Source organism: Bufo bufo, chromosome 7 (assembly GCF_905171765.1).
Source record: "Bufo bufo chromosome 7, aBufBuf1.1, whole genome shotgun sequence".
Lineage (NCBI taxonomy): Eukaryota > Metazoa > Chordata > Amphibia > Anura > Bufonidae > Bufo > Bufo bufo.
In genome coordinates, this window is record NC_053395.1 from 27,167,257 (window position 1) to 27,182,123 (window position 14,867).

A 14,867-nucleotide genomic window follows, 5' to 3' on the forward strand; every position below is an offset into this window, starting at 1 on the left:
CTATACAATAACGGATGGAAATAACTGAAGTGTGAACTTGGCCTTACAGGGAGGACCGGAGTGGGAAGGGTTAACACTGGGCAGTGACTCTCTGATTACCATTGCCTCTCTGCAAAACTACAACTCCCCATGGTGAGCCGTGTCGCCCCTGAGACATGCATGCTCGGCTCACAATAGGGAATAAAACCCTATCAGACATCGGGCATGCAGTAATCCAACATGCCCATCCTTCCCCCCCCCCCGGACATTGGGGGGCAGTATATACTTTAAAATCTGTAGGTAATGTGTACGGCCACCTTTACACTGGACGTGCCCATGAAATCACTGGTGGCCAAAGGCTCATTCTCCTGCTGCCACCATCCACATGCACACTTGGCTTGGCCGAGGATGCAGGTTTATTTCAATAGCTACAGGGGAATAAGGATGCTGACATCCACCATTGCCAGCTCTCTCTGTTATTTTTCCCCAGCATCAGCCATCCAGGGACCCCCCAACTAATAAGATCACTGCCCCCTCACAGGTTCGCCTGGCATCATCTCTTCAGTATGGTCAGATTGAAAAGGATGGCACCCCCATAGATGTTAGCGCCAAGATAAACGGGTTCAAATGCCAACAGGGTCAGGTCTATGGGCAGATTGAAGCTAGCCATACCCATATATCACAACCATTATTGGCATTTGCAATACCTACTGGGGGCACCTAAAGAGCCAGTCACCCCTGATCGGGGGGGGGAGTTAATGCTCCTAATGCCCATAATACCCCATGTGGATGGGCAATTAAAACATTAAAACATTTGCAGCTCTAGAGAGCAGATATTTAATAGCAAACTGCACCCACGGACGGGCAGATGTGCCAGTCTCTCCCATTACAATTAGTCATTAACACCCATGCCAAGCTCCCATGGCACATACAACCAACAATTTACACATTGCTTATGATAAACTACCAAACGAAGAGAAGACGTGCCCGCTTACCCGTGTGTCCTGTACGTTGGAACGACTGTGCCCTGCTGTACAGACCCCAGGAGTCCGCTTCTATGCCAGCCCAGCTGGCTGATTCCAGGGTACGCCGTGCCCATGGTGCCTGGGTGCGACTCGCCCTCCGCTGCCAGGGAAGATGCCGAGCTCCCCATGTCTCAATGTGACACAACTTATCCCGGGCTAGATCCGAGACAGCTGAGTAGCGAGTGCCAGGGGGTGTTAGAGGGCATCAGAGCGAGAGTGTGTGCGAGCTAAGACGGGGAGGGCACAGCTGTCAGGGAGGGAGGAGGGCACGAGGCGGGAGGAATCACCTTTAAGGAGGAAGGGGGAAGTGAGAAAGGACTCCAGGGACTGTGGCGAGGAAGGCGTCGGCAGGTGAGAGCGTGACACTGATTGAAGGCATGCCTTCCACGTTATTACCGGGTGACGGGACGGAAAGACTCGGAACTCGTCCGTCAGCATTCACATGTAATTACTGCAACGTCATACGTGTAATCTAATAATAAAAGATAAAAAAAACGCACATGGAAGATCATCGGCCGCGGAGCAGTCTATAAAAAGTGCCATTAAGCAACTGTAAAATGTGCCCGTACATGCCAGCGACGGGCGAGAGGACTGCAGGGAGCGGCGCTCATTTCCGGAACGTACATACTTGGCACCCATGTGTATCCTAACATTAAAGCTACCTCTATTTACCCCCCCCCCCCCGGTCTTTTTGTGTGACCTCTTTTGATATCCTGCCATAGCATGACACCTATGCAGTTACATGCCTCTAAGCCCTCTTTTGCCTGTCAGCGTTCACTGAAATCCTCACATTCTGTTCATGAACCAGGCGGCTCAGGATGAGCAGGTACACCTACTATATGTTCAAAGCTCCGCTGGGCAAAATGCGCAACAGTCAGGGTGGAAAAACAAGCGCCCGCTTTGAACTCATGCAGAAAGGTGGGACAGTTTGAAGTGACCAGTCGGCCGTCTTACCCCTGGATTGGGTGTGAAATCTGTCAACAGGTCATTTACAGTGTATACTCAATGGCAAAGCCACCGGGGGGCATCACTGCACCATTGTGGTCACTCAGTAGCCCCTAAGTGATCATTGCATCATTCCATTATATATTCTGTCACCACTAGGGGGAGCTCTATACATTGAACTCAATAAAGTAGGCAGTATGCGTCACAGCTCCCTCTAGTGGTGGCTGATGGCAGTTAGAATGTTACCACTATGCAGAGAGGGAAAGTTCCCATCATTGAGACCCCCATTATGCAGAACGGGAATGCAGGGCAGGTCTTGCATGTGCACAGCATGCTCCATTTCAGACTATGGGGTGTGCTGGAAAACCCTTTCATGTGTACACAGTAGGTAAAAAACATTCCCGTTAATAAATGCCAATAATCAGGGATCTACGAGCGGATACACAGTAGGGGGAACACTCCCTAGAAAGCCTGTAGCTGTATCCACACATCATCATGAATCGCGTTCACCCATCATGACAAGAGGACCATAAGGGGTTAAACTAGATGCCCAGCAGCGGTCTTAAAGGAGTTGTTCAGGAACATGCCCACAACGCTCCACGGGCTGATTCATTCACTGCAATGGAGCGAGGCTGCAGTACCAGACACAACCTGTGGACAGGTGTGGAGCCGTTTGTGGAAGAGCACAACCCTTTAAAGGGAACCTGTCACCTGGATTTGGGGTATAGAGCTGAGGACATGGGTTGCTAGATGGCGGTAGCACATCCGCAATACCCAGTCCCCATAGCTCTGTGTGCTTTTATTGTGTAAAAAAAACGATTTGATACATATGCAAATTAACCTGAGATGAGTCCTGTACGTAAGATGAGTCAGGGACAGGACCCTCCAGCTGTTGTTTCAAAACTACAACTCCCAGCATGCCTGTACAGCCTACAGCTATCAACCTACAGCAGGGCATGGTGGGAGTTGTGGTTTTGCAACAGCTGGAGGGCCGCAGGTTGAGCATCCCTGCTTTAAGCTAGGATCCCGGCTAGGGCATCAGCTTATTGCACTGTCCACAGTCTTTAAAAAAAAAACACACACATGGGCTCTTCAGGAGCGTCGGCTCACTCTCTCCGCCATGCTTTACACTTCAGCATCAATCCTGGCACCAGCCCCTAAGGAAGTCAATTTCCATCCCAGGCAATGGCAGAATGATTACAAACTACAACTACCTGCAGCACTGGCTCCTCCAAATGTTCAGAGGTGCCAAGGCACCCGCATACAGATTACAGCACCTATCATACGAAGTGAGAATGCCCAGGGCAGACCTAGGATATAGAAACTGAAGCAGTGACACGCTTTAATGCCATGTAAGAGGGAAATGCCAGCACAGGCAGGATGAGCGCGGAGAGCATTACCCTGGCAGAAGGCAGGAGCTGGCACGGCTGGAGGAGAGGTTACGGCTCCCTGGGTAATGACGCTGTGCGTTCTGGGTCTGCAGCCGATGCACCTCGTACATACAGATTAATGCAGAGGAATAAAAAAACACGTAGCACTAGAAAAATAATATGGAAGCACGTACAAAATGCCAACGTGGGCATCTGAATTTGTGCGAGATGTGCCACCCTTCTCTACTGGCTGTGTCTGGTACTGCAGCTCAATCTCATTGAAGTGGATAGTGCAATACCAGAAGCAGCCTATGGACCAGAGTGGCGCTGTTTTCTGAAGAAAAAAAAAAGGTTACACTTTTGTCACACCCTTCTGCACGCCCCTTTAAATTATTATCCCTTTTGTTTGGGATACTTCCAAATTTGGAGTCATCGACATGGGGTGTACAGTACAGACCAAAAGTTTGGACGCACCTTCTTATTCAAAGAGTTTTCTTTATTTTCATGACTATGAAGGCATCAAAACACATGTGGAATTATATACATAACAAACAAGTGTGAAACAACTGAAAATATGTCATATTCTAGGTTCTTCAAAGTAGCCACCTTTTGCTTTGATTACTGCTTTGCACACTCTTGGCATTCTCTTTCTCAGCAAAAGGTGGCTACTTTGAAGAACCTAGAATATGACATATTTTCAGTTGTTTCACACATTGTTTGTTATGTATATAATTCCACATGTGTTAATTCATAGTTTTGATGCCTTCAGTGTGAATCTACAATTTTCATAGTCATGAAAATAAAAACTCTTTGAATGAGAAGGTGTGTCCAAACTTTTGGTCTGTACTGTATGTCAGATGGTCTGATGATGAGGGTCTTGGTTGGACTTTTATTTCCCGTGAGATAAGCGGTGCCAGACGAGTAAATAAAGGATCAGTAAAGCCAGCTGTGGGTGCAATCCAGGTGCTTAAAACTGGAAGGACGTCTTTAGAGGTTGGAGGACAACTTTTAAATAACACGTACCGCCGTTCAGCGCCCCAAAGGGGTACATCTAGGATATAAAATTCAGCCTGCCTGCAGTCACCACTAGAGGGAGCTCTCTGCATATTTCTGTACATGGAATTCAAGAATAACATAGCGTGCTCCCTCTAGTGGTGACTGCAGGCAGGCTGAATGTTATATTTTGTATCTACGCTGAGCACCAGAAAAAGGGAGCTCACTGTCACTCCTGACCCTCCCATACACACCCCCCCCTCCCCCCCAACATCTGGAGTCAGGAGGCCTTCATACACATGAGACCGGGGGGGGGGGGGGGAGAAGAGGTGCAGAAAAACCTTCTTTGAGGCAAAGAAAGAAACAAGGTTAGAAATAGACCAAAAAACAGGGGACGTAATAAGAATTATTTTGCCATACTGTGCACAATATAAAAAAAATGAAAATATTGTTAAAAAACATTGGCATCATGTTACAAGAGATAGAATAATAGGTTTATATCTAGCTAATGGCCCACAAATAGTGTACACAAAAGGCACCTAATTTAGCCCATAAAAGGTAGCGCCTACAGTAAAAAAGAAAAAAAGTACTAGCCACAATATATTAAACTTAAAGGGATTCTACAGGTGTAATACATGTAACAACTGTAAAAATACAAAATTTCCGAAAAAAACAAGTAAAGTGTCCTCCACCACGAATACATTTTCTTATGAGATTGATACATTTCTGTCCTGCAATACATCAAATGTCTTCTATCGGATTGAGTGCCCTTGTAGGAAACAATATATAGGACGAACAAAAAGATTATTGAAAACGAGGATCGCAGAACATATGACAAAAATCTGAAATGGATACGAGAAGCATTCACTGTCAAAATCAAGACCCCTCCCAACTAACATTCTTGGCATTTGAAAAATTTGATATCCATTGGAGGGGAGGAGATGATATTTCTAACATGTCACGACAGGAAGCAAGGCGCATATATGATTTTAATACTTTATTACCTGAAGGTCTCAACGCAGACTTTGAGATATTTGGTTTCCTGTAATCCACGAGGGATGGGTGCCCTTCGCTGACAGGACATCGGGGTCTGGCTGTGTTATCAGCACTCCGATCTCCTCTCGGTGGAGGGCCCCCACCCCCACACACCATGAGAAAATATGAATCAAATATGAATTATATAAAAGGGAAAATAAACAAATCCCAGTTTTATCATGATATAGTGAGAAAAGAGAAGAAAGAGGGTGGAAACTAAAAACCGCATGAATACTATATACATCTCTATATAAAGAATATTGAGGAATAAGAAAGTCTCCAGGTACAGTACAGACCAAAAGTTTGGACACACCTTCTCATTCAAAGAGTTTTCTTTATTTTCATGACTATGAAAATTGTAGATTCAAACTGAAGGCATCAAAACTATGAATTAACACATGTGGAATTATATACATAACAAACAAGTGTGAAACAACTGAAAATATGTCATATTCTAGGTTCTTCAAAGTAGCCACCTTTTTCTTTGATTACTGCTTTGCACACTCTTGGCATTCTCTTGATAAGCTTCAAGAGGTAGTCCCCTGAAATGGTCTTCACTTCACAGGTGTGCCCTGTCAGGTTTAATAAGTGGGATTTCTTGCCTTATAAGGCTAGGTCTACACGATGACATTCGTCGCGCGACATTTTGTTGCACCAATGTCGCGCGACAATTTTTATAATGGCAGTCTATGGTGTCGCGCTGCGACTGCGACGCGACAGTCGCAGAAAATCCATCGAGATGGATTTTTCTGCGACTGTTGCGTCGCAGTCGCAGCATGTCGCATGTTGCAGTGCGACACCATAGACTGCCATTATAAAAATTGTCGCGCGACAAATGTCGTCGTGTAGACCTAGCCTAAATGGGGTTGGGACCATCAGTGGCGTTGAGGAGAAGTCAGGTGTATACACAGCTGATAGTCCTACTGAATAGACTGTTAGAATTTGTATTATGGCAAGAAAAAAGCAGCTAAGTAAAGAAAAACGAGTGGCCATCATTACTTTAAGAAATGAAGGTCAGTCAGTCAGCCGAAAAATTGGGAAAACTTTGAAAGTAAGGGCTATTTGACCATGAAGGAGAGTGATGGGGTGCTGCGCCAGATGACCTGGCCTCCACAGTCACCGGATCTGAACCCAATCGAGATGGTTTGGGGTGAGCTGGACCGCAGAGTGAAGGCAAAAGGGCCAACAAGTGCTAAGCATCTCTGGGAACTCCTTCAGGACTGTTGGAAGACCATTTCAGGTGACTACCTCTTGAAGCTCATCAAGAGAATGCCAAGAGTGTGCAAAGCAGTAATCAAAGCAAAAGGTGGCTACTTTGAAGAACCTAGAATATGACATATTTTCAGTTGTTTCACACTTGTTTGTTATGTATATAATTCCACATGTGTTAATTCATAGTTTTGATGCCTTCATAGTCATGAAAATAAAGAAAACTCTTTGAATGAGAAGGTGTGTCCAAACTTTTGGTCTGTACTGTATATCATATTATATTGCGTTATAGAGGAGGGTTCGTATTCTACAAATGTGTAGTTAATGCATTCTGTATAGACAATGTATAACATGGTGCAAGTGAAGGATTTATCATTGGATCCACACCAGATTTTGTAAGGAACTTTAATTAGCTAAATGACACAACCCACACGGGTATATAAAGGAGGCAATATAGGATCTCAATAAACAAGCTACTGAGGAAGAGGTGGGCAACCTCGAAACGCGTAGAGCGGGGGTGGATGAGATCCCTATATTAGAAGAAGTCTAAGGCCTCTTTCACACTTGCGTTGTTGGGATCCGGCATGCACTTCCGTTGCCGGAGGTGCCCGCCGAATCCGGAAAAACGCAAGTGTACTGAAAGCATTTGAAGACGGAACCGTCTTCCAAATGCGTTCAGTGTTACTATGGCACCCAGGACGCTATTAAAGTCCTGGTTGCCATAGTAGGAGCAGGGAGCGGTATACTTACAGTCCGTGCGGCTCCCGAGGCGCTCCAGAATGACGTCAGAGCGCCCCATGCGCATGGATGACGTGATCCATGCGATCACATGATCCATGCGCTTGGGGCGCCCCGACGTCACTCTGGAGCGCCCGGGGAGCCGCACGGACGGTAAGTACACTGCTCCCCCGCTCCCCGCTACACTTACCATGGCTGCCAGGACTTTAGCGTCCCGGCAGCCATGGTAACCATTCAGAAAAAGCTAAATGTCGGCTCTGGCAATGCGCCGAAACGACGTTTAGCTTAAGGCCGGATCCGGATCAATGCCTTCCAATGGGCATTAATTCCGGATCCGGCCTTGCGGCAAGTGTTCCGGATTTTTGGCCGGAGCAAAAAGCGCAGAATGCTGCGGTATTTTCTCCGGCCAAAAAACGTTCCGTTCCGGAACTAAAGACATCCTGATGCATCCTGAACGGATTTCTCTCCATTCAGAATGCATTAGGATAATCCTGATCAGGATTCTTCCGGCATAGAGCCCCGACGACGGAACTCTATGCCGGAAGACAAGAACGCAGGTGTGAAAGGGCCCTTATAGTAATATTACGGAAACATACAGCTGGCTACTGCAGAAAAACTAACAACAAGACTCCTAAAAGCATACGCACGGAGGTTGGTACCGCCTCTGGAACACGTAAGGAGCCTAAATCACGAAAAATTGAATAGCTTCCAGGTCACGTGGGACACCCCGATCACGTGAGACGCTCCAAACACGTGGGACGCCGAATCGAAACCGGAAGAAGGTCCCGAACAATCGCAGCCACGGCACCGAAGGATACTACAGGCAGGCACACGCCACTGGGTAAAAGAAGAGGGGCGAGTGCACGGACCTGTGGTGGGACGCCGCCACGGCCAGATTACAGAACTGAGCAGTCAGCAGTGAGTATTAATAACCCCCAATAAGGACTAACACCCAGATTGACTGGAATTGGTATCCTATAGTGATGATTGTGATGTCAAACAACATATGCTATATAACCAAGACTAACAAATGACTTTTTACTACACATACTGGAATATAATAATAGGGTCCTACCAAGCGCACCTTATTAAGCAATATCAGAACTTTTTTATTGAATGAACCTCTTATTATTAACGAATAACCTTTTATTAATTTTAGTGGTTTACCTCTTATCACCTATATAATAATATTTTAATTGTCTCTTTATATATTGTTTTTATATTGATTTTTATGTAAATAAACATGTTGTACCCACTACGCGTGTCCAGATATTGAGTGCCCACTATGTCTATAACTTTCTCAATCTATTAATCCGTGATTAGGGTGAATCACATATTAGTGAGAGCAGGAAGGGTGAGCCGCTCTCCATTTACGCATTTTGTAGTTTACCAGCAGTTATGGACCGTCCAATATAATACAGAATATATTCCTTTAATTCGGCATCCCAATAATCCGGAAAGTCTTCTAATTCCACGTTTGTTTCTAGCAATATAACGTGGAATACCATAAGAGCCGGGAACGGGGAAGATATGGGCGCTGGGGAGCAGGAGATAAAAACCGCATGACGAGGAAAGCACTGTGAGAATTTGGAAGGTTCAAAGCGCGCAGATTTCCCCTCCTGTGGTCAGGAACTGGATATACTGGAAGAAAACTATATCTGCTTCTAGGAAAGCTGGGTGACCGCTGCCGATGTGCTGGAGGGTCAACCCCATTCAACGAGTCTCTTCCGTGCGGATTTTGCCACGCTGCTTTTTGATAACGTTATCATGTCTGCTGTACTGGTTGTCACCCAGCTTTCCCGGAAACAGATATTTCTACAAATGCTGAAAATAGTGTTCCCCAATCGGTGGCTACAACTCCCAACATGCCCTGATGAGGCTGACAACTCATTTGCTTGCATTTCCAAGGATCAGGTTCTTTAAAAGGGGATCTCCGAGACTAGGAACCCCTTTTTATAGGGGTTACGCCTTGTATAGAACAAGGAGGCGGAGCATGACAACACTAAGGGGCCATTCACATGGCGGATTTTGATGTGGTTGTTAACAGCCACCACGCTGAGAAGGGACGCTCCCTTCTTGGTGTGGTCGTGGCTTTAAACCGCCATCCAGCGATCTTCTTCGCTGCCTCCCATTGAAAACAGTGAGAAGCAGACACAGTGTCCATGTCAAGGTCGAGCAGCCTCTGAGGAGTGGATCCCAGTGTCATGCTCCGCCCCCTCACTCCTGCACGTTTTGCCTCGTGCATTCCTTTTAGTCATCTATAATCCAAACTGTCTGGGGCTCGAGATGAGACGGGGGACTCCCTGCACCCGGTGACCCTACAAGTCTACGCCGGCGGCTACAATTACCAGCAACTGCGATCCAGAAATAGCTGCGGAAGACTCTTCTGTGCCTCGAAATAGCAGTTTTACTGTAAGGAGCGAGGTGGAGTCGAGCCCCCATCGCCTAGACGGGCTCCATTCGGACTATGCTATCTGTACAATGCGAACAAGATGGGTTTGCTGAAACACTCTGTGCTGCAAGAAAACCCTGTCCATTCTATGATCTGTGGCGTTTAACTTCCCGTGCTTACATCAGGTCACTGCCTGCAGCAACATCAATGCATTCATCTCCCGCTGCCATCACCATCTCCATCAACTAAGGGTCGGGCGTGAAAATCACCCGTCTGTGTATCCAGCAGGGCGTGACAATCAATGTGATATTTACTGGCAGGATAACCCTCTGTTGGGCATCTCCCTTTAAAGGCTCTTCAAACTTTTTTTTATGATTGCATTTTACTCATTTTGAGCTAAACAATTTTTGTTAATTGTTTTTTATTAAAATGTTCAGCCCTTTCTGAGCTACAGGGGTTAAAAATCTGTCTGTTTGCAAACCATCACTTGCCGTTTAATCCCGTCATCTGATGGCTCATGTGTAGGTAGCTCTTATCTCCTGACCTCATAAACACTTATTATAGCTCAATTCTTAATAAACTGCTAAGACTGTGGCTTAAATAAGTGTTTATAAGGTCAGGAGATCAGACAAAAGAGCTACACATGAGCTGTCAGATGAGTGGAATTAAAGAAGACAAACTGACGGCTTGCAAACAGACTGATTTTTAACAGTTGAACATTTTAATAAAGACCAATTGGAAAAAAGATTTTTTTTAAAAAATAATTATATATATATATATATATATATATATATATATATATATATATAAATAATATTATTATTTTTTTCTGATAGAATTTTACTCATTTTGGGCTAAAAATCATTTTTCCAATTGGTCTTTATTAAAATGTTCAACTGTTAAAAATCAATATATATATCCCCCTCGAAGATGTACATAGTCTTTAACCTCTTAAAGGGGTTGTCCAGGATTTTACTGAATATTTGATTGGTGGTGGTCCGAGATCCCACACCCCTACCCGATCTGTTATTGTGCAGAAGCTCCAGAACGACAGCTCCGTCCACTGCGTAGCGGCTGGAGCTGGTCACCACTGAAGTGAATGGCAGCAGCGCTGCACTACCAGCTCTGTCCACTACACAATGGATGGAGCTGTAGCTCTGAAGTTACTATAACAGATCAATAACAGATCAGTGGGGGTGTGGGATATCGGACCATCACCAATCAGATATTGATAGCCTATCCTCAATAAAATCCTGGACAACCCCTTTAAGGAAATCTTCATCCTTAAAAGGATTTTCCCTCCAATAACAATGGTCACCTGTCCACACCTCCCTCCTTCAGGCTCATTCATCGGAACGTATCTCAGCTCCATAATTTATTTTATATCCTTTTACATGACAGTCCAGTCATCCAGAATGTCTGATAATGCGGCAGCCATTACTACCGCACTGCTCGCTCCGTCACTTCTCACACAGACAAGACACGGCCTGAGGGCTGACAGATCATGTGTCAGGAGCGACTCCGGGAGAACTCACTGTGCCTAGGGGCGGACTGGGAACATAAAGTGGCCCTGGGAAAAAAATAATCTAAAAGTGGCCCCATGTTGTTGGTGGGTCCTAACTGACAGAAAGCGGGGCCAGCAATACCACAGTGCAGCACAAAATACCGCCCCAGCAGAACCAGATACCACAGTGCAGCACAAAATACCGCCCCAGCAGAACCAGATACCACAGTGCAGCACAAAATACCGCCCCAGCAGAACCAAATACCACAGTGCAGCACAAAATACCGCCCCAGCAGAACCAAATACCACAGTGCAGCACAAAATAACGTCCCAGCAGAACCAGATACCACAGTGCAGCACAAAATACCGCCCCAGCAGAACCAAATACCACAGTACGGCACAAAATACCGCCCCAGCAGAACCAGATACCACAGTGCAGCACAAAATACTGCCCCAGCAGAACCAGATACCACAGTGCAGCACAAAATACCGCCCCAGTAGAACCAGATACCACAGTGCAGCACAAAATACTGCCCCAGCAGAACCAGATACCACAGTGCAGCACAAAATACCGCCCCAGCAGAACCGGATACCACAGTGCCGCACAATATACCGCCCCAGCAGAACCAGATACCACAGTGCAGCACAAAATACCGCCCCAGCAGAACCAGATACCACAGTGCAGCACAAAATGCTGCCCCAGCAGAACCAGATACCACAGTGCAGCACAAAATACCGCCCCAGCAGAACCAGATACCACAGTGCAGCACAAAATACCGCCCCAGTAGAACCAGATACCACAGTGCGGCACAAAATACTGCCCCAGCAGAACCAGATACCACAGTGCAGCACAAAATACCGCCCCAGCAGAACCGGATACCACAGTGCCGCACAATATACCGCCCCAGCAGAACCAGATACCACAGTGCAGCACAAAATACCGCCCCAGCAGAACCAGATACCACAGTGCAGCACAAAATGCTGCCCCAGCAGAACCAGATACCACAGTGCAGCACAAAATACTGTCACCCAAACCACAGTATGAAACTGTATCATCGTCCTGAGGACCGCAATACAACTGAATTCAGGTGGACCATTTCTTCTGCCCACCGGGTGCATAAGTGACTGATAATCCTACATTAATTAATGCTCAGATCTTTATGTACCCGGATGGTGGCCATGAGGACGGCTCAGGCGGCCCCCACCAGGAAGTTTCCCTGTAGGGTCTATGGACAGTCTTCTCCTGACGTTGCCTGTTTAAAGCTGGACACACCGCGTTCCAATATCCTACCGCCCGCACTGTCCCACTCACAGGGTCCTGGAAGCTGAGGGCCCTCTGGAGAACCGAGGGTCACTACCAGTAACTGTTGGATCTCCAGTGGGAGGACACGGCCAAGAAACTCCCCATATCTCAGCTTCCTGGACCGTGGAGTGGCGGTGTGCAGTCATACTGGAACTTTCCAATGGTTTATTGGATCATATAGACGTCATAGAGGTGGTTCCCAACACTCTATTAGTACCCACTTGGTAAGACCTTTGCATGAGTGGACAGCATGTAATACTACATTTGCCCTGCAGTGGCCACCGCCGGGCACATAAGCGGCCAGCAGCAACTACCTCAGCAAAACGGTGGGAACATCAGCAGCCGGACGCCCTTTGACCAGGTCTTATATTAAATATACATATAATATAAATACATAAAACTCACGTACAGATGAGTCGTGACGACCAGAAATGGAGCAGGGCGCTGGTAAAAACAAGATAACGTGCAGGGCACGCCCACTGACGCCCTGTGACCCACTGATAACCACTGCACATCCTCCAATAACAAAGTAAAACTGATGTGCAGGATGACGGCGAGACAGCGCGTGGGGGTCAGGAGAACAGGGTCAGGGGGTCTAACACCCCGGGTCAGCACTTCTGTGTCCACTGCTTTCCTTCTGGATCGGAGCCCAGCTTCAGCAAAGGGTTTAATGGATGAACATTACCCATAAAGGGTCCATAATACACCAGCGGGTGTCACCCAACAGAGCGGTATAGGCACACAGGACTGCATTAAAAGGGTGAGGGGTGATGCGGTGTCCTGCATTCAAGGGGTGGGAGATGACGGTGTGTCCTGCATTCAAGGGGTGGGAGATGACGGTGTGTCCTGCATTCAAGGGGTGGGAGATGACGGTGTGTCCTGCATTCGGGGGGTGGGAGATGACGGTGTGTCCTGCATTCGGGGGGTGGGAGATGACGGTGTGTCCTGCATTCGGGGGGTGGGAGATGGGGCTTCTTGAATTCAGGGGGTGGGAGATTACGGGGTATCCTGCATTCAATGGGAGGGTGTGAGATGATGGGGTGTCATGCATTTAGAGGGTGGGAGATGATGGGATGTCCTGCATTCAATGGGTGGGAGATGACAGGGTGTCTAGCATTTAGGTGTGAGACGATGGAGGAAGGGGGTCCTGCATTTGGAGGATTTGAGATGATGGGGGTCCTTAATTCCGAGGCTGTCAGATGATGGGGTGTTTTGCATTCAAGGGGTGTGAGATGATGGGGCTCCTCCATTCAGGGGGTGTCAGATGATGGGGCTCCTCCATTCAGGGGGTGTCAGATGATTGGGCTCCTCCATTCAGGGGGTGTCAGATGATGGGGCTCCTCCATTCAGGGGGTGTCAGATGATGGGGGTCCTCCATTCAGGGGGTGTGACATGATGGGGGTCCTCCATTCAGAGGGTGTGAGATGATGGGGGTCCTCCATTCAGAGGGTGTGACATGATGGGGGTCCTCCATTCAGAGGGTGTGAGATGATGGGGGTCCTCCATTCAGAGGGTGTGAGATGATGGGGGTCCTCCATTCAGAGGGTGTGACATGATGGGGGTCCTCCATTCAGAGGGTGTGACATGATGGGGGTCCTCCATTCAGAGGGTGTGACATGATGGGGGTCCTCCATTCAGAGGGTGTGAGATGATGGGGGTCCTCCATTCAGAGGGTGTGAGATGATGGGGGTCCTCCATTCAGAGGGTGTGAGATGATGGGGATCCTCCATTCAGGAAGTGTGAGATGATGAGGATCCTCCATTCAGGGGGCTATAAGGTGAAGTCACAGTCACCACTATAACCCGGGGTGAGCTCCGCTGACATCTGCACTGATAAATGACCCATCCAGCAGTAATGTGATCCTCATATGTCACATACCTTGAGGACTCCCAGGACCGGTCCGATCGCTGCCGGTTCCTTCTCACCCGGTTTCCTTCCTCTGCTCTATTTCCGGGTCTCCGCAGCTCAGCAGCTCCACCCGCTGGCCGAATGACGCAAGCGCCGCCCTGTGCGCACTGCGAACTACAAATCCCGACAGCCACCGCGCTGAGGTTCTCCCAACCTGGGACCCTCGGGCGGCTGCAGAGAGAGATGTCCGCTCCATCTGCCCGAGCAGCCTGACAGCTCGGCCTCTATGAGTTCATGTAACACATTTTATGGCTTTAAGAAACATTTCCAAGTCCTATGTAGTGAAAGACTCAATTCAGCTATTTCCTATCCGTTCCCTGGAAAGCTGGGTGAGATCCAATATGGCCTCCTTTACAGTAGTCACCAAGCTTCCCTACACTTCTGAATCCAATTGGCTGTTACTACATAGGATAAACCACAGCAACCAACACTGCAAAAGTGAAAGCTGCAATCTGGTTGCTAGGGG

The 14,867-nt window shown here is 47.5% G+C and overlaps 1 protein-coding gene across 3 annotated transcripts in view; it reads right to left on the reverse strand.

Moving 5' to 3' along the window:
* The window catches only part of CAPN15 (calpain 15), a 43,673-nt gene extending 29,212 nt beyond the window's left edge, over positions 1–14,461 (reverse strand). For 2 of the 3 annotated variants that reach the window (XR_005780477.1, XM_040440090.1), the window contains exon 1: positions 975–1,656. Coding sequence is in view for 1 of the 3 variants with exons in the window: in XM_040440090.1 (XP_040296024.1) it covers positions 975–1,132 (158 nt within the window). In the remaining 2 variants the exon portion in view is untranslated. Of the gene's footprint in view, positions 1–974; positions 1,657–14,371 lie in introns of those variants that run through there. The other variant, XM_040440091.1, reaches the window with a different exon arrangement.
* Between the last annotated feature and the right edge of the window lie 406 nt (positions 14,462–14,867).